This window comes from Nuphar pumila, chromosome 17 (assembly GCF_984573655.1).
Source record: "Nuphar pumila chromosome 17, dmNupPumi1.hap1.1, whole genome shotgun sequence".
NCBI lineage: Eukaryota > Viridiplantae > Streptophyta > Magnoliopsida > Nymphaeales > Nymphaeaceae > Nuphar > Nuphar pumila.
Genome location: NC_143265.1, coordinates 70,072,138 through 70,092,491, shown reverse-complemented (window position 1 = coordinate 70,092,491; position 20,354 = coordinate 70,072,138). Strand labels below are relative to the sequence as shown.

General features: G+C 36.0%; 1 protein-coding gene across 4 annotated transcripts; it reads left to right on the top strand.

Moving 5' to 3' along the window:
- The first annotated feature begins 757 nt into the window (after positions 1-757).
- LOC149812148 (peroxisome biogenesis factor 10-like) lies at positions 758-16,771 on the top strand. 4 transcript variants are annotated; one of them, XM_089992522.1, is made up of 11 exons: positions 758-988; positions 2,701-2,732; positions 4,599-4,688; positions 6,516-6,610; positions 6,743-6,941; positions 7,115-7,184; positions 7,582-7,660; positions 13,137-13,270; positions 13,422-13,507; positions 16,246-16,337; positions 16,419-16,771. In XM_089992522.1, exons 1-11 carry the CDS (start codon positions 844-846, stop codon positions 16,519-16,521), a joined length of 1,125 nt encoding a protein of 374 aa, XP_089848648.1. In that variant the 5' UTR covers positions 758-843; the 3' UTR covers positions 16,522-16,771. The 4 variants fall into 4 exon arrangements, with proteins under 4 accessions (XP_089848648.1, XP_089848647.1, XP_089848650.1 ...); XM_089992521.1 differs by having other exon boundaries at positions 2,701-2,747; XM_089992524.1 differs by lacking the exons at positions 6,516-6,610; positions 6,743-6,941.
- Positions 16,772-20,354: the final 3,583 nt, after the last annotated feature.

Genomic DNA, 20,354 nt, shown 5'->3' with positions numbered 1-20,354 from the left:
AAAACTTTTTGTATACTTTTTAAAGATTTTTATATTTTATTTTGTTGAAATAATTAAAGAGATTATTTTTATGCAGTGACGCTGGTGCATACATATCATGCAACTCCACTACTGACGACCATCCATCTCGATATAGATCTGCACCCATCTCCATAAATGCCAAGATGGATGGTTGTTCACAGTCCATAATATCTCTACCAGAGAGTCCGAGAGCGACACATGCATATAGCGTTCTCATGAAGGTATAATGGATTGGATACCGATCCAAGTTCAAGTTGTTATTTCTGGATATGGATCTTTTAAGTAAAATCTGAATGTGCATTCGAATCAGATTCGGATCTCTTTAAATGTATTACTTTCAGATCAGCATTTTAAGCCAGATCTGATATGGAGCTGATTAGAATAAAAATCTGATCCCATTGCATTTGTTTTTTTACATGTAAATAGCTTGTTTTTGTTCTATTTTTTCAAATCCAATATTACCACATGAATTTTGGATTCGAATTGGACCTTATATTTTTTTATCTGGATCCAGAATCGGATCTACTGTTTAAATATCAAATTCGGATTCAGATCTGGTAAGATACAACCTGAATCCGATCCGTTTGCACCTCCTACTGCTCTCATGCGAGGTCCAGGATATTATCAGGGGTTAAAGGGTAAAACAAGGTTTTAGCCGATTCGCTCTCATGCGGGAGATAACTGATTCCTCCCTTTCCGGTGGATTAGAATCGAAGAAGTATCAGTCGGTTGCACGTTTCAGAAGCTACGGCGTATTACCGAGAGCGGCAGCAGCGGGTGTGAAGAAGAGAGAGAGAGAGAGAGAGAGAGAGAGAGAGAGAGATGGAGGAGGGCGGAAGGGACGGCGGCCGTCAGAGGAGGTTCCCTCTGGCGGCGCAGCCGGAGATCATGAGGGCCGCCGAGAAGGACGACCATTACGCCTCTTACGTCCACGACGCCTGCCGCGACACCATCCGTCAGCTCTTCAGTCGGTTCTCTCTCTCTCTTTTTTCGATCACTTCTGTTTTTTCCCCTCTTACCATCTAAACAAATCCTCAGTCATTCTCTTTCTATCTCAAATCGATTGTCTTCGAAAACCCACCTCTCTCTCTCTCATCTTGGTTATGTATGTTTGGGATATTAGGAGGTGTTTTTGGTAAGGCGTGGTTTCGTTTGATGAGATGTATGTTTGGAGTTCTTAGCATTGTAGTCGCATATTTGATATATAATGGTATTAATTTGCTGGCCTTAACTTCACCGTCAGAGATACTATGACGCTTTTAATCTAATTCATCCCAATTGGGTTACTAGATATTTCAGATGTTAATTTGATAAGAAAATTTCGTCTGATGATCCCTTCCAGCTTACATAATGGTTGGTCTTATAGTATTTGATGTTATAGTTACTGTAATCAAAGGAGCAGTGCCAAATTTGGCTATGAAAAGATAAGAAGTAATCAAGGGTTGCAAATTTGCTTACTGTGTAATGAGCTCAAACGCGACAATAGTGTAACTAATAATGTGAGAATTTTCTCATCAGTGGCAATCAGCCGTGAAACTTTAGTCGCATCCTATCAATATGAGCCACAAGGGAAATTCAGTTGATAATGATGCATTTGATGACTTTAAGGCTCTGTTTGGGAGTGGTGATGAAAACTGCGGATTTGGCAACAATGTTAAAATCTGCACAATTACAACACCATCTCCTCTCCCCCAAACAGGATTCCAATCGATGGAGATGACTGGGATTTCGTGAATCCCCTATCACCGCCCCAAACTAAGGCGCCCAAACAGAGCTTAAATGCTTCGAGTGCCAATGCTTTCTGTGTATCTTGGGTGTCAAACAACTTTTTCTAGAATCAGCTAAACATTTAGAGTTTGGGTAGCTGGTGCAATTATTATGGCCTATGCCTGTTAATTTCTTTTGTTTCCTTTGAAGATGTTGGTTGACAAAAATTAACGTGTTGAAACCAAGATTTCCAGATTAGGAAGCGGATGTAGCGAAAGTGAGAAACGATACAGGAGCCGGAAGCGAGAAGCAATGCATTTTAAAATATATAGGAAGCGGGAAGCGAGTAATAAAAAAAATATAGGAATGGAATGAGAATAAAAATAAAACACAAATAAAAACTAAAATAAAAGTGACTAATATTAAATTTCATGTTTTTTTAGTGTAAGAATTAAATTTTTAACAAAATCTAAAAATGATGGCTACCAATTTAGAGAAAGCACATGGAAGTGAGTGAGAAGAGTGAGAGAAAACACATAAAAGCATGAAAAATTGAGTTAGAGAACATATAAGAAGAATAAATGAAGCGTGTGGAAAGCATATGAGAAGCATGGGGGAATCGAGGTTCTCATCAAGTTTCAAAAGTGTGGAGTATCGCGCTTCCGAAGTGAGTTTCCGGGAAGCGAGCTTCTCACCTATCTAAGAAGCTTTTGGTAACTCTGGTTGAAACATTTATTTTCATTTGAATTTCCGTTTCTTTTTATGTCTTGGTTGTGTTAGAGAAACTCTTTAATTTGAACCAAGGAAACAAGTGTATGTAGACTCTCTGGGCACTTGCTCATCTGAATACTTGGTTTGTCTTACTCTTGGCTTGCTTTTACTTTGATATTTAATCCTTGTTGTTTTTATTTTTCCTGCACTTTTCTTAACCTTGTAGGCCTTTTCTTAATATTGGTTTTTCTTATTCTGCAGGTACCAGGACTGCTGTAACTTTCCAGAATGAGGTTGAACCTTTCTATGTTAGTAGCTATTGAATGTTTGTTCATTTTGTACTTCAACATCTATATGCTGCTGCACACTGTTTTATTGTTTTTTCCTTTATTTATAGCTTTACACTGGACTATTCTTGACATTACTGTGGATGGCATGGTTCATCCCTGGTGTCTAACTGCTGAGAGTGGATTGGTTGTTAGAGTATAAGCTTAATATGGACACCTGCAGAATGGGTTTGATAGAGAGGTGATTTCTGGAGTTGTTAGAGGTTGACGACCATTTAAAGTCAATTAGTTGTTGAATGTGGAGGGTTATCTGGTTGATTTGTATACTAGCTATGACATTCACAGATGGATAAAACATGCATGCTTGAGACGTGGTTATAAAGAAGGCTTTATACTTAGTTTCAGTTAGGTCCTTAAATCGTTGATCGCTTGTGGTGAATATTCATTCTTCTTTCAAGGTGTGACATGTTTTCTCTCCTGCTTTTGCAAAATAAAGACAATTAGAATTGGTGATTGCAATAAAAAGAGTGGAATTTGTTTCCTTATTGATATGGATAAAATGATATTTAAATGTTACTCATTTGGTTGGGACTGACAAAATGTTATATATTGTATTTTGGATTGAAGAGGCAAATCTCAAAATAAATTGATACTGGTTAATAGGGATGCACAACGAGCCAAGCTAGCTCGGGCTCAACTCGTTTAAGCTTGGCTCAAATTCGTTCAAAATAATAAATGAGCCGAGCTTGAACAGTTGTTCAGGCTCGATACACATAAACAAACCGAGCTTGAACAAGCAGTCCAGCTCGAATAGGCTCAGTAAGCCTTATTACGCTCAGTTCGCATAGTTATATAAAAAAATAGATTTATATATGTATGTATTTTGTTCATAATATTAACACAAAGAGAGGTCTTACCTTAATGGGCAACTCATTGATCATCTTTGAAAGGGGCATGAGTTTAAATCCCATCGTTTACATCTCTTTCAAAAAGGCATTTTACACAATTTTCAAAAAATTTAAGACCATTTTTACATTAAAGGTTTTCAGCCGAGCCGAGCCGTGCTCGAGCTCAACTTGAGCTGATCCCGAGCCATGGTTGTTCATGCTTGGCTTGAGCCGAGCTTTGAACCTGTCGGCTTGTGTGCATCCCTACTGGTTGATTATGGGGCTAGCGATTGGTCAATTCTAGGTTGAGCTCAACCTGATAATTATGTGTGTTGGATGCATCAATTTGATAGATTTGGAAAACCTACATCCTTAATAGTTAAAAGTGATCCTTGGCACAAAGCGACCTAATGACTGACCTAGCGTCTAGCATTGCCTGAGGACACTTAAAAAGCTATGTATGCATCTTTATTTGTTATGTTAAAAAATTTCTAAAATAATGTAGTAATTCATTATAAAATTTGTAGTCTTTTCATTTTTTTTATTATTTAGATTTTTTTTTAACTTATCATATTCGGATGGGTTTCGAAGCACTGCCTAGCCTAGGGGACCAATATCAAGGAATCACCTAATGCTTTTGACTGCATAACCTGGACTTGTACTGGACCTAGTTTTGAATTTGAGTTTCGTCCAGTGCAGTTCAATCCATTGGGTTATGGTTGAATCATGCTTTTTCACAAGCAATAAGCATGAACATCCCAAATGTGGATGTGTGTCAATTGCACTTTGTGGTCGACTGGTCATGGTAGCTTTGTCAAATCTCTCTCATTCTCCCCCTCTTTCTCCAATCATAAGGATGAAAGAATTATAAAATTTCTTAAAAACTTTTATGTGGTTGCACCTTATTTTGTCTTTTTAAAATTATCTCCTTTTATATTTAGCAGCTCAAGATTGCTTTGGACATATTTTATTTGTATATCTGCAGTCAAAACTCGTGGGGCAGATGCTTTATTATCTATTGACAACGGGCTCAGGACAACAGACACTGGGAGAAGAATACTGTGATATATCTCAGGTCTATTTCTTATTTTGTACTTTGTTAATGGAGCTATCTTTTGAGTATTCCATAATTTCTATCTGTTACCTTTATATCAAATGATTCTCTCTCTCCATGCACATGCACACACATGTATGTATGTATGTATGTGTGTGTTTACATGCATGTGTGTGGGTATATAAGTATGTACACTTGTAACCAATGAGCAACTTAAAGTTGGTAAGCATTATTTTCATAACTTAATAATGGCAAAATTTATTATGCTAATTACAACCTAAGATAATATTATGGTTTTTCAGGTACCTTGCTCTTTTGCTTTTACATATGGAGTACAAATTTTTTAATTCATTTGTATCTTAAACTATATGTGAAAAATCATAGTGTCTATTGCTATCTATAACGGAAAATATGGTCTTTTGATGTCAAGTTTAGTTCTGCTAACATGCTTAGCAAAGCATGCTTTTTTCTTGTGTCACTTTGTAATTTTTTTCAATCAATTCTTATAACAATTACCAATATTGACATTGGCATAATATTGGCAATGCAGTTCTTTGAGCAGTCTAAAAAACATTTGTTTACCTTGGGACAATTTCAGAAATATATCAGCAGAAAAAGAAAATGTCAGAAATTGAAAACTATGCAATAAAAATGTAATTCCTTTGAAAAATGTTGCATAAGTATCATTATAATATTGTGATATATTCAAGTATGCATCAAATTTGAATATCTCAAGCTTTTACAGCTTTATGTATTTGTGTGTGTGTGTGCCTGCAAGCTTGCTTGTGTGTAATTGCATCTTGGGCCAATCTTTTTCTTTTGGCTTTGCACTTTCATGCCCTGCACTCATGCTCCTACTTCTCAATGTTGTGATCCAGTCTTTCTTTTATAGGTAATTTCTCAAATGTGATTATCTTCCTAGACTTCCATGTGGTCAACTTTTTCTATCCAAATCCTAGAGCACGCTTGAATAGTGAGTATTTATTTAACAATATCTTGTGTCAAGGCTTCTAAAAACATGTTCATGTAATGCATAGTTGTTCTAGCTTGTAGGATGTTGTCATAGCTCCAATCTGTATATGTTGAACTGATTTAGTCCTAGACTTGTGATATAGTTAAATCATAGTTGGCAAAGACAACAAGTCGATGAGACTGGATGGACAGCCAATTATGGGTCAGCAATCACAACATGGCCCATTAAACTGGGAATTGGCTGTGGAGCCTTGTCCAGCCTTTAGCTTCAAAACTTCCATATCTCTTCTAATAAGCTGGAAGGCTGTGGAGCCTTTTTTATGCTTTATAAATAGCATGCTTATGAAAAAATCTCTTGACTCTATACCAAATTATGAAAAAATACACGATTACCTTTATAAAGAATGAAATGTACTTATACATAACAAAAAGTGGTAGCACACTAAGTAGTAAGACATATGTTACATCAATCTTAATAGAACGTTGATGCAACTTTTCTTAAAAGTATTTTAAAAGAGATTTTTCATTAAAAATTGTCTGTGCAAACCGTGCATCAAATCTTATTTACATCTATTTTAAATGTGATGCCTTTTTCATATATGCTTGTCATAATGAATGATAGAAGACTCTACATGCTCTGTCCTTATCCTTTAGAACCGGAGATGTTGGTTCTAAAGTTATATCGTTAGCCATAGTGGATACTTCTAGAAATGCTCAACTTGTAGGCCTGTTTGTATGTCATGCCAATGACATCGCCTTTTTGTTTAATGATACTGGGAAGAAGGAGAGTTAGCTCTTGTTAATAGTATGTTCTGTAAACTTCTACAGCTTATAATGCCTGCTTTTCTTCCTTCGCTTTCTTTTCATTCTTTTTAGGTTGCTAGCTCTTCTGGTCTTCCTCCAACACCTGCAGGACGTCTTCTTTTCATTGTCTATCAGTCAGTAGTTCCTTATCTAGCAGAAAGGATTAGGTTGGTCTCCTGTCCTTTTAGCTCTTCAATTGCTTTACCTAGGAGGTTCAGTTGTTGCAAACCTTCTCAAATTTTACTTGGCTGGCACTCTTGCTGCACAAGGGCATGGAACTGAATGATATATTGGTGCAGCTCCAGGATGGCTGCCCAAGGAATTCTGTTAGCCGATTCACACTCTGAGGGTTTTCATGATGATGATGATGATGGTAATCCAGTTCCATCGAGTGTAACACCTCCTCTTTCTTCAGCAGAGGTGTCTGTGTCAAGTTTCTCAAGTCTTGGGGAGAAAATATATGGATTATGGTGTAGCACAATCCGGAGTTGGCCTTTGGTAAGCTATACTTTTGATGGAAAAATGCTTTCAGTGCATTGCTGTTAACATGAACATAGGGTAAAGTGCTATTGCTTCTCTGTAACTTTGTTAACTTGGTTTTTCTCCATTTGTGCATGTATGGACAAGGGGAAGTAGTACCTCACCTTTGTTGTTTATGTCGTATTCCCTAGATGCTTCCATTTGCCCATGGGATCTTGCAACTGGTTCTCCGTGCAAACCTGATGCTCTTTTACTTTGAAGGTGAGTCATTTTGTTCTCTCTCGCTGTTAGCTAAAGAACAGGTTTGTGCTGAAAACAATACTAGATTCTCCCTTAAACTCTTAACAAGTTGTGGTTCTTTGGGGGCTATCCTTTTTCCTAGTAGTTAATTATCTTTGGCAGGAAAAATAGAAGAGACTAGAACAAAAGATCAGTTCATAAGAGGTCACAGTTTGAAATATTTGGCACATAAACTAGGATGTAGTTAGGATCCACAGTTTTCTTCTATTCACTACTGAACTAGCCTTTCTTTGTTTTCTTTTTTCATGTTTAAGTTTTTTCAGAAGACAACACATGTAGTTGAAATATTAAAACAATCAAATGGTGCAATTGTCTTTTAAATTAGAGTGTTTAATGGGATGTCTATACATTTTCGCAGGCCTGTATTACCATATACCAAAAAGAGCTGCTGGCATCCGTTATGTATTCCTTGGGAAGCCATTGAATCAAAGGCCACAGTAAAATCCCTTCATTTCGATACGGTTTCTGTATTAGTCAATTTCATTTCGGCTAACCTTGATAATGTTCTTTTCTAATGGTCGATTCACTAAAAAGTTGAAGGATTTAATGTACCTAGGATATGGTGTAGGATTCTTTGATTCTGGAAGTCCTTGAAACTTTATTCAATGAGTTTTTTTAATACAATGACAGTGTTTCTGAAGTGTCATATCATTGCCATGAATTATTTCATTTGATTAGATGGTAATGAGCTTCTATTGCACACATGCTTTATACATTTTGGCATAAAAATTTTAGTGAGCTGTGCAAATTATAAGGGGAAAATACGTAGGTTACCATGGAAACTAAGAGCATCTAAGAAAAAGAAAGTGCCATATTCAACAACAAAATGCAAACTTCTAGACAAGCTTACAAAATATCTTCATAGATGTTTGCATTCATGATCCTCTGAGTGCATGCGCTTGTGTGTTTCACGTGTGTATTCTATGATCCTACCTATCTGGCTTTTTTTAGGGCAATCTTTGTCATTTGAACATATTATGATATTATCATGATATAATGGAAAACAACCAAAAGGAAAAACATCACTATTTGTTAAAGTTGTCAGCAATTTAAAAGTATTGTCATATTTGGGGGTGTAAATGTTTCGCCTGATGCCCATTCCTTCTTTGTCGAGCCTCTCTTCACCATTCGATGTACTACCTCTGTCTTTCCTTAAAATACCATACCTCGCTGCCCTCCTTTCCTTCCAATCACTAAGACAAAAGAAAGACCTTAAATAAGGCTGACTTTGTCTTTGAATGAACCTTCCAACCTGTTTTTTGTTCCTGCACAGCTCAAGTGTGTGACTCTGACTCCATATGAGGACCTCCTTCCCTTCTGCCCAGTCTTCGTTCACACAGTTCTCAAAGCAGAGGGAGGGGGAGGGCAGTAGATACCTCCTGTCATTCCTCTTAAGCCCTCTATGAAAACCAAAGAAAAGATTCTCTCAGAAAAGGTGTAATGTTCAAGTTGTACGCTATGTTCATTGGATTTAAATGGCATTCTTGCCTAATGTTCAGCCCCTTCTCTGGTGGATACCACCTATGTCACAGTGACACACCTAAACAGCCTCGTGTCATGGATGGCACATGCAGACACGAAGTTTGACATGTTTTGCGCTAGTGACACTGCCCAAAATTTGTCGTGCTGTGTCCAGGTTAGTTCAACATTTTCTTTGTTGTGTGTGTGGAGAGAGAGAGAGAGAGAGATGACATGTTGGAGGGAGAGAGAGGGAGTCAAAAAGGGGATGACATGTCATTTTTTTTCTTATTGTTTTCCATTCACCATCATGAGAAAGAGAGAGATGACGTGTTGGGAGAGAGGGAGTAAAAAAGTGGATGGCATGCCACGTTTTTTTATTCATTCACTATCATTATAGAGAGGGAGAAACCCATCTCAATAAATGTTACAAAATGCCCTTATAATTCTTTTTTTTAAAGAATCGCTAGGGGGTGATGCCCCCTGTCCATTTCATTAATGAATAAGAAACAATTACTATGTGATCTCCCTATTCAAGAAGCCTATCAGAGGGCTTATGTTTCCAGTACAGCGTGATATTCTCTCTAGAAATTCTAAAAAAAATACTAACCAAAGCTGAGTCAGGATCTGGCTTCTTCACTTCCAAGCAAAAACAAATAGAAAGAATATTCTGGAGAGGCTGGAGATGTCTCCAATGCCCATCTTAAACAGCTTTAATTGCTGCAATCCACTTCTTATTATTAGATAAAATAGTGGCCTTAACACCAACCTAAAGCGAACTGCAAATCTCAGAAAGGAGGCTCAACTGAATCAGCAGCATCTGACCCTAATCATCTATGACTGAACATGCCACAACTGAATCCCAACAAGCAAAATATATAGATACGCTCCCCACCAGATCAGATATTAAATTACCAAACCTAGGATCGCCCGCTGCAAATCATCTAATAGCAAGATACACCTCCTTAGGCCAGGATAATTTGAGAAAATTTTCAGAACACACTGACCAGACTTCCTTCTTGACTTGAGCAAGCGATAAGATCTCGTCCTCATGCCAAATCCTATTCCGAAAATGACCAATTTTTCCAAATGAATAAGCGGAAAACTTGATCCCAACATCTTTTAAAGGCCTGCTGTTCAAATTGAATCCCGAACCACCACTTAAGTTCCTGCACCAAGGTAAGAGGATGGAGATCTCCTCTTACCAAATCTAGAAACCACATCATGCCAAACTGATACAATAACTTTACAGATGATTGTGGTTTTCTTCTTGAACTTGACAAAGGCAACACCTATTTGGAAATAAGATCCTGAATCTTTTCAATCTATCCCGCGTCAAAAGCCGGGATTGGAAATAAGATTGTGGTTTTCTTCTTGAACCTGACAAAGGCAACACCTATTTGGAAATAAGATCCTGAATCTTTTCAATCTATCCCGCATCAAAAGCCGGGATTGGGCAGCCAAGTAAACCACCCACCTCGCCCTAGGTAAGACATCATTTGCCAAATATACTTGCGTCAATGTTGAACTTCATGATCATCCCTTTTTGCGTCCCAGAGCATTCTCCTAGTGACATCATCCACATTTAGGTGACCATCCCTTAAATATCTGTCATCCTCCTCAGTAAGACTAGCAAAAAAAACTCTTTGCCAAACATGCGCCAGAGAAGGGAAGCGAGGATCCCAACAACTACCAAAAATTTGAATACCACTACTGGCACGGTAGGACCGAATCTTACTACGCAATCTTTTCTCACTCTTGCAAATAAGAAACCAAGGGTGTCCCAGCCCATGGATCGGTCCAGAAGCAAATGGACTTGCCATCACCCACCACACTCGACACATGAATTAAAAAAAAATCCCATGCAACAAGAATGCCTCTCCATAAGAACCAACTCTAGCATTAGCAACTTCCCATAGACTACATCTCCAGAGATATTTATCCTTCATAAAATTAGACCATAATGAATCCTTAGAAATAATATCCAAGGCTAACTTACCCAAACAAGCAACATTAACATCCTCAATTCTTTTAAGGCCCATGCCACCCTCAAGCTTTAGCCTGCAAATCACCTCCCACTTGACAAGGTGCGGTCTTCTCAAGTCTTCTATTGTATGCCATAGGAAATGACTAAACATTTTCTCTAGAAGATAAATAATTTTCTTCGGAATTCTGAAGGATATCAGCCAAAACACTAAGATGCTGGATAACATCGATTGAATAAGTTGAACCCGTCCAACATATGATAAGAACTTCACCCTCCAACCCTCAATTCTAGCTTGGATCTTCGCCACCAATTGCATACAAAGAGAAGAATCAAGATTCCCACTAAAAAGTGGGAGTCCAAGATATTTCATGGGGAGGTCAATGGCTTCCCAACCCAGAATATCAACAAAATCCTGAACAAGAGCTTGATTCAAATTTGGGGAACGATCTTGGATTTAGAGCTGCTCATCTGAAGTATAAAACTAGCAGAAAAATCATTCAAAATCTCTTTCAACTTAGATATAAAATTGCATTCAGCCCTACACAACATCAAGACATCATTGGCGAAAAAGAGGTGAGATACAATGTTATGAGAGAATGGAAAGGAAACCAGCTTTATTTCATTCTTCTGCTCCGCTTCAAGAATCCTACGGTTTAACCATTCCATCACCACAAGAAACAGGTATGAATATATTACATCTCCTTGCTGCAACCCTGAAGTACTGACAAACTTCTTCCCTGGAGTGCCATTCAGGGTAACAACAAAGCTAGGCATTGAGACGCACAACATGATTCTTGCAATCCAATCCTGGTGAAATCCCAATGCCAATAACTAATTTTGAAGAAAATTCCAGTTCACACTATCCTAAGCCTTAGAGATGTCTAACTTCAAACAAAGGGAGAGAAACTGAAGCTTCAATATTGAATGAACAATCTCATGAACTAAGAGAATACTTTCTCTAATATCCTTACATTTTAAGAAGTCTCCCAGCGTACACATGTTGGTGTTTGTACTTTCATGTTCTGGTGTTGGGTGATTTTGAGTGTTGCTTTATGAACACATATCATATCCTTCATTGTATCTAAAAATACATTTTTGTACAAAGTCTGTATTTTCTTATCTTCATATTCTTGTGAATTTCTCTATTTGCAATCTTAAATATACCTCTCACTTTATGCACACACATCATATCCTTCATTTATATACAAATATATTTTTGTACAATGATTGTAATTTCATATGTTCATATTCTTGTGAATTTCTCTTTTTGCTATCTTAAATATACCTGCACCCACACCTGTGTATAACAATCTGTACCCTGGCATCCTTATTTTCTTACAAAAACACCCATCATATCAGTTGTGCTGATCTTGTATAGTATGCTTGTACATGTATCCATGTGACAACATTTCCCTTGGTCATAATTGGAATTTCTTCAGGTGATTCATTCTTAGGGTATCTTTGGTTCGATCACATGGGATTCACTTCCTAATACACTTTAGAAAGTGAATCTCATTTGAACAGTACCCCAAAAGCAACCAGAACCCCAAAAGCACGCCTCATAAAAGTGAGTTGGCACAGAACCCAAAAGTGAGATTTAGAAAATGAATCTCATTTGTATGAGATTCACTTTCTCATGAGGTCTCATGAGATTTTGAAAGTGAATCTCTTTTGTATAGTATTTTCACTTTTCAAAAACACAACCAAACATATCCTTATTGTTGTTATACCTTTTTGCAACTAATTCAATCTGGATTTTTATGCAAGATGATTGTGTTTCTGTTCTCAATGAGGTGAGATCACTAGTAAGGAAAGTTAACAAAAGCTAGGGTGTCTTCTGGAGAAGTTTAGCTGAAATTTCTAAACCATACTTTTTATTTAGAAACTTGAGTTTATGTATGTTTCTGGACTCAGTTATATGGGTGTCTTCATTGAGTACCAGTGGCATGCAAATGAAAATTGCTCAATCCCTCTGTCCTGCCTCTTCTAGCCATTTCTTCCAACGTACAGGTTCTAGCTGGGGACAATATTCATCTAGCTAAACCTGAGTCAAATATGAGCAGCATGCTTTGGCTCAATAAGCTAATTACCTTTGAATTTAAGGTATTCAGGCTGACTGGCATTGAGGTTTTTGTTTTCATTCCTTTTTCTTCTTGGAAACAGCATGAACAGTGTTGAGCACAGGGCCTTCTTATCGTTAACATCCTTTTTTATTTCTGTTTTTCTTTTGCTGTAGTTGTTGTATTATGGTTCATCAGCTTGTCTTTCCATGTGACCTTATTATGAAGAAGTTTGTACTTTTTCTACTCTGAACTTTCAATTTTTTATTATCTGTCAACTCTTTAAACTATATGTTAGACTCTTCCTATGATTTTGTTAATGCTCACCAATTTGCATTATCTCTGATGGAAATAGAACCTTTTAGAATTGCAATTCTGTTAGCTTTAACTTGGATTACCATAGCACAGATATCAAATTCTTGGAGTGTTCCTTCTAGTCCAGCTATGTGTCATTGGAGTAGAAGGTTTGCGCAGGAGCAATCTCTTTTCTATTGCAAATTCAGTCCAACGTACTTCCCTGGGATCTTACCAGACCACGCCAGGTTTGTTTTTCTGTTTGATTTACTTTTGTCATCTCTCCGTTGCTTGCTACATATATGCTTCTCCAGTCATGGTCCGGAGGTTTAAACAAAAACAAGTTGGATTTTATAGTCTAATAATTTTGAATGTTTAAATACCTTTGTTTGAATGCAGGATTAGGCATGCCAGTTTTAAATGAAGATGGAGATCTTATTACCGAGTCAACTACCACCAGAGGCAACTGGAGTTCCTCCTCAGAGGTAATGTTTCTTATTTGTCTTTTATATATTTATTGATTGTTCAAAGTTGACTAGTCTCTGAGGCAAGCAAAGCCCATATTTTTGTTCTCCTAAAGAAAATGGGATTCAGAGGAATAAACCATACAGTCAAAGCCTCCTAATCAATGTAAATTATAAATCATAATCATACCTCAAACAGGTTTCTGTAATTCCACCAAGTACCAATCAAGAACCCCTAGAACTCTCTGATATTCAAGGATCATTTCTGTTGACTGAAAGTTAAGAACATCAAGTTATATAAGGTTTACATGAAGAGATCTAATGGAAAACTTGAGGACAACAGCAGGTTAAATGTCCATTATAGAGTTTTAGTCTCACAAGACCACTTGCTGTAATTTTTGGAAGATGCTATCAAAACTTTAGAAAACCTCAAGTTGCATGGATTTGACTAAAATAAAATTAGTTTTTCTTCTCGACATTAAAGTTTCCAAATTCCTCACTTTGATCAAGAAGCCTTACTGTTAGACATCACAATCATGAATACATATGCTTTCTTGAATGCTTGTATATAACACAATGAATGCCTAGATTTGCTCTTTTCTGCTGGAAATCTGAGATTAGAACAAGCAACAAGCTTCTCGTCACTGTCACATTAGATGGTTCTTTACAACCATATGTTGTCTGCACAACTTGGAATGTGGCTGCTTGTCACATCCCTCCCTTTATTTGTGTGCTAATCTTTTTCTGACTTATGACCCTTATTATGAAAAAGAATTTTCTATGACAGCAGTAAATATATCTTCTTGTTTTCCTCTTTCATTTTCATTTCCATTCCCATTCCCCCACACCTACCCCTTTCTCTTTTTTTGAAGGTTTCTAATAAAAAGAAATTAGTAAGAAAGGGGAAAAGGAAAAGAAAAATTTTGTATGATGTTACTAATTTGTACGATGAAGCTTTTATTCTTCTAATAATCACATGCTACAAAGCTTAGCTTACACCATTATAAATTTGTGACTTCATAACCATTCAGTATTTTCAAAAAAGAGCTAAAACTTGTCATCATGCAATATTATCATCTATCTCTGGGAGTGTCTGCACGCATGCATGTGTGTGCATGCCTGAATGGTGCTGGATGACACCATCCTTTCCTTCTTTTTGGTATACACCACGGAGGAATCACTCCAAAAAGTGGGATGGTTTCCTGTGTTGAATGCCGTCACTTTTAAGGTTTGGGTACTAAAAACTGCCCCATGTTATGGGGGCTGTGGTCAGGAAAAGTGCTCTCTCTCTCTCTCTCTCTCTCTCTCTCTCTCTCTCTCTCTCTCTCTCTCTCTCTCTCTGATAAAGAACCCAAATAAAAAAGGCTGGCGTTTGGTAATTTCCTTTTCATGATAACTGGCAAATTTCTTTCTTTTTTTGAATAAAAGGAAAATAACTAGAAAAAGGTATATACTATAAGTGGTCATAACATAGAAAAATTGAGCAGCAAGAATAGGAACATTTTTTAAATTAAGAGACATATGCAAAAATAAGGTGAAAATATCATGGTATTTGTGTGATATTTTTATATAATTTAATTATGGGTGAAAATGGGATCGACTTGGGAAAATTTTCTTGGCATGGTTGAACCTGTATCCCGGTCTAGGTTAAAAGTATTCAACGTGAATCACATGCTCAACTAGTAATTGGAACCATTGTCACCTGTATTGTTAAAGGTAATTTCTTGGTGAGGGTATTTCTCGGAGATATTTTCAAAAGTTGATAAATCTTGGGAATATCTCGGCAATATATAAAAAATTAAATAAAAATTCGAAAAAATAAATAAAAATAGAGAAAATAAAAAATGAAATAAAACTAAGATAAAGACCTTAAAAACCTTTTAAAACCCTTAAAACACATTTCTTCTTTTATTTCCTATTTTACCCTTTAAAACTCTTTAAAACCCCATGTTTTACAGTTTTGAATAATCCCCAAAATGCCCTTTTCTAAAAAACAGTTCCCAACGACACTCGATTCGGGGATTTTCTCAAATCCCACCCAATAGTCGAGTTTTTTTGGAAATCATTCTGTTTTTATTAATAGAAATTAATAGTAAAATCCTCCATTTTTCATATTTTTTGAAAACAATATCTTTTGAAAAGAAATCACGAAATGTGCAAAACTCAATGATTTGATTTAGTATTTGAACCAAATCAAACCAAATTTTGAGGCCAAGGTTGCTTTTTTAAAAAAAAATTATAGTGTTTTTTCCAAAATTTTCTTTAATAAATTTGGAGCTTTTTTTTAAAAGCAAAATCTGAAAACAGACACAATTTTATATAGTGATATTTATCATGATAATCGCGAGACATAATTTTCCGATATATTGAAAATATCACGATATATTCCCGATATTATTGGCTACCTTGAAATAGCCGATGATATCACGATATTTTCAATTTATCAGCGATATCAGTGACTCTGATTGGAACTATGGAATCTGACCTGATACCTTGTGCTTAATGCCACAGTGTCTGGTCCTCATGAGATCCCACACAGGTTAACATTGAGATGCTTTACAACCCTAGTTCCCATACCGTAGGGACTGAAGGTGCTGAATTTGCTGTTAGTGATAACAGTTGGATCAAGAGCAAACAAGGCCTCTTCTTTGAATTAGGGAAAGAAAAAGAAATTATACTTTATACATGTGTTGTTCATTAGAGCTTGGAAGAATACTAATTCTTTATCTGTCCATTATTTGTGGTCATTCTTTTTTCAGTCCCAAACAGGCAGCAGTACTGGAAAATGTACCCTTTGTCTCAGTTCTAGGCTGCACCCAACAGCTACTCCCTGTGGTCATGTGTTTTGCTGGTAATTTCTCCTTTCCTCGTGCATTTGTGCGAATCACTTTATTTAAGTTTATTGTGTTTCATTGGTGTGCTTTCTCCCCAGGAACTGTATTATGGAATCGTGTAATGAGAAACCTGAATGTCCTCTTTGTCGCACTCCAGTAAGTCATTCAGATCTAGTGTGCCTTTATCATTCAGACTTCTGAACAATGTTTTGTATAGTTTTTGTCCATTGATAAACAAAATTGTAGCTAAAACTAATTCTCTCTTCTTGAGCTGAAAGCATGTCAAAGAGTAGTATTTTGTAAATGATTTGTTTAGTTGGGCATAAATTATCATGCCTTGTAGAAACAGTGAGTGGTCCAACTTGAATAAATGGTCAAATCTTTTTGAAAGGATTTATTTGTTTGATTTTTCTGCTTGTGATTTCTTTTTCTAAGCATTTTGGCTTTACTGTACTGATTGTCATCAATCACTGCCCACACAGTTTGCTATTTACCTCATCACCTGCATTTTACAACATTGCTGACAAGGTTGCAATATAAAATAGGAGGCTTTGGTTTTGTCTTTTTTTTTGGTAACTAGATGCTTTGGTACATTGGTGCAGCTTTATTGGAAATATGCATCATTAGGATTTAGGAACTTTCGAGTTACACAGTTTCCCTGAAGAAAATTTAAAGGAGGAAAAAAGGGAATTATGTATCAAAATGTGGAATTTTGGTTAACTTTGGCTCAATGTGCATGAGAAGTGGCTGGTTCACTCAACAGCCATCCACAGTACCGATTTGGTTCATGTTTTGGGATCTTGAGCTATGGAAAGGTGGAGCTAGTTTTTAATGTTGTTTGGGAAAAAGGGAAGAAAAAACAAACCATGGTTCATGTATGTATCAACAATTGATTCAGGCTCAGATATAAGGTCTGAGATAGAAAAAGGATTGATTCATGTATAAATCAACCATTGGTCATTGTTTAATATTTAGGTCCATATTGCATAAGCCATGCAGAGTCAGCGATTTGAGCATGGCGAAAGGATTCTTCTGCATGACAAGTCTATTTCACTCTTCCACATCTTGTTTCCTCGACTGAAATCCTTTTCAGAGCTGGATTGTATTTATGTGTTGATCATCATCTATTTATCACATGATTGCTTGGTGGATCAACCACGACATTGTTGTATTAGCTTCTTCGTCTCTTGCGTGAAGTGAGGCAAGACCACCAAATCTGGAACCTGATTATGAGCAGACTGCTTGGAAAGGAAACCAGAACAAGCAGGCACTTGGAACAAGCAGGTAAGTCCTATTTTTGCTTGCATCTGATCTTCTCAGATTCACTTGGCTAGTTCTGATCCATACCAAATTCACAAGTTTCAAACCTAGAATCATTCAAGCAGGGTTGACATAATCCACCTAGGTTCAACCTTGACTCGCTGCAGCCTGTCCGGTCTATACAGCAACATGTTCAGGTTCATGTACGACCAGCCTTGACCAAACTCTGAGAATTTGGTTGCAAGTGGGTTTTAAAATCTAGTGAAGTTTTTACCTGGTTTTGACTTGGTACACCAAAACCAAACTGAACCCCGCATGATTCAACTTCGATAACCAATATCTGTATATATGCTATGTATTATCCTAATATCTTGGAGTTAGGATAATATAGTTGGGTGCAAAGCAAGTGCATAGAATTGTAGCATTGATGAGTAGATCCTTTGCAAACATGCTTGAATCCACCTCCATACATACCTATCTATTTATAAACAGCATCCAATCACCTTTTCATTTACCGAAAATGACCATACTGTACGGTAAAACTAACGTGTTTCCTTAAAAACTCTACAATTTGCCAAAATCCGTGTGATGACCAAAATCACAAGTAGTCAACTTTGTTAGGACCTTTTTACCCTTTTCATGTGCGAAGCTTATGAAGTTTGCGTGATATATTGCTCCACACATCAGGTATTGCAAACTCCTACTTAAAAGAAGGTTTGCACATTTTTTGTGGACATCTAGAAGTTCACATAATAATATTTGCAAACATCCTTTTAAGCTCAAACCTCGAAACTTCTTAAATGTCTAACTAAGTTTGCATATATAATACGCAATTTGCATAAAAAATATGTGAACTTATTAAATTGAATCTCGTAACCTTGCAAATATCTATCTTATATATACCCTGGGAAGTTTGCATAAAAATATATGTAAAGTTAATCTTAACCATGTAACTTCGTAAATACTAGACTAAAGTCGTATATATTTAGTGAAGTTTTTGAAATTGAAACCTCTTGAAACTTGTAGGATCCACATGAAAATAATTTGTTTATACAACTTCATTCAATTCATTCTCTCTAAACATGGTCATGCATATATTCATTTCATTCATTCAAAAATGAACTTGCTAATACATATATATTTATTTCATTCATTTAAAAATCAACATGTTACAAACATTCACAATACATAGCTCACATTAAAGGGTTCAACGAACTATGTTGCACAAGGTCATTAATTGATGAAATAGAAAAAAGCTCAACTTCAGGGGTTTGTTCTTTGACTTATTAATGTCAGTTGGGTTACTATTTTTGTCTGAAACCCCTCTCTTCTCTCGAGCAAATGATTGAGGCAAAACTGCCTTCTCTGCAATCTGACTCTTGACCCTACAAATCCTGCAATTTGACTCAGAGCATGCACTTGTTCTTTCAATGACTCATTTTTATACAAACAATTTTACATCGTATTTTGGGTTTGATCTTTGGCTTCTTAATGCAATTGGATTATTATTTTTGTCTGAAAACCCTTTCTTCTCTTAAGTAAATAATTGAGGCAAAATCGTCTCTTCTGCCCACTCTCTACAATCAGAGTCAGCTCTTTTTGCTAAAGATCATCAGCATCATTCACCACCTCAGTATCTCCACTTCGTATCTTTTCTAAAATATTCTCTACCTCAGTTATGACATCCTTTCCTTGCTGTTTTGAAATTTTATTCAAAACAAACCCTAAAATGTGAATTATTGCTTTCTTACTATTGAAGCAGGGTTTTAAAAATTGAAGCGTAATATGGGAGGTTTACATTCAAGTCTTTAATAAATTTGTGAATCTTATGTGCGATATTTGCGAAGTTTCGACATGTTTCAGTTATAGAAAGTTTGCAAATACATTTGTGTGAACTTCATTTTATATATGCAAATTTTGTGAAAATATATGCGAAGTTAAACTAAACTACATTACTTCACAAATATTGAATGAAGTTTATGAATATTTTATGCAAATACTGGACTAAGTTCGCGTATACTTTATGAACTTCCTCATCCTTGCAAATATTGGTCATTATTTGCTTATATTTTATTCAAATACTGGACTAAGTTTGCATATACCTCATGGACTTACTCATTCTTGCAAATATTGGTCATTATTCACCTATATTTTATGCAGACATCCTCTTCACAAATATTTATCATTGTTCGCTTATATTTTATGCAGACATCTTCATCCTCATAAATAATTGTCATTGTTCGCATATATTATATGCAGACTTCTTCATCATTGTAAATATGTTATTGTTCGCCTATATTTTATGTGAACTTTCTCAATCTCACAAGTTTACAATTTTACTTACTCAATTTACAATATTTACATAATTTATGAGTTTACAATTACACAATTCACTTATTTACAGGTGCAGAACCTTGTTAATTGTATAAGGAACATCCTTCGCTTATAAAATATAATTTACAAATCATAAAATATTTAAAGAACATCAAAAATTTGAATTCATAATTTACATTCCTAAAGTTTGACAATTCATACAAATTAACATTGACCATTCAAATAAAACTCTCCATAATTGAATATGTTTGTACATTGCATTCATTCAAAAAATGAGCATGCTTATACAATGTATTTATTTTATTCATTAAAAAATAAACCTACACATACATTACATCCATTATATTTATTCAAAAAAATGAATATGCTCATGCATTGCATTCATTCATTCAAAGCTAAATATGCTCATACATTGTATTCATTTCATTTATTCAAAAAAA

What these genes read in the sequence shown, in the direction of transcription:
- LOC149812148 (XM_089992521.1), top strand. Translation starts at nt 844, where the DNA reads ATGGAGGAGGGCGGAAGGGACGGCGGCCGTCAGAGGAGGTTCCCTCTG. An exon ending in ATGAGGTTGAACCTTTCTAT is followed by an intron (nt 2,748 to 4,598) that starts GTTAGTAGCTAT and finishes GTATATCTGCAG; the next exon opens with TCAAAACTCGTGGGGCAGAT. An exon ending in CAATCCGGAGTTGGCCTTTG is followed by an intron (nt 6,942 to 7,114) that starts GTAAGCTATACT and finishes CGTATTCCCTAG; the next exon opens with ATGCTTCCATTTGCCCATGG.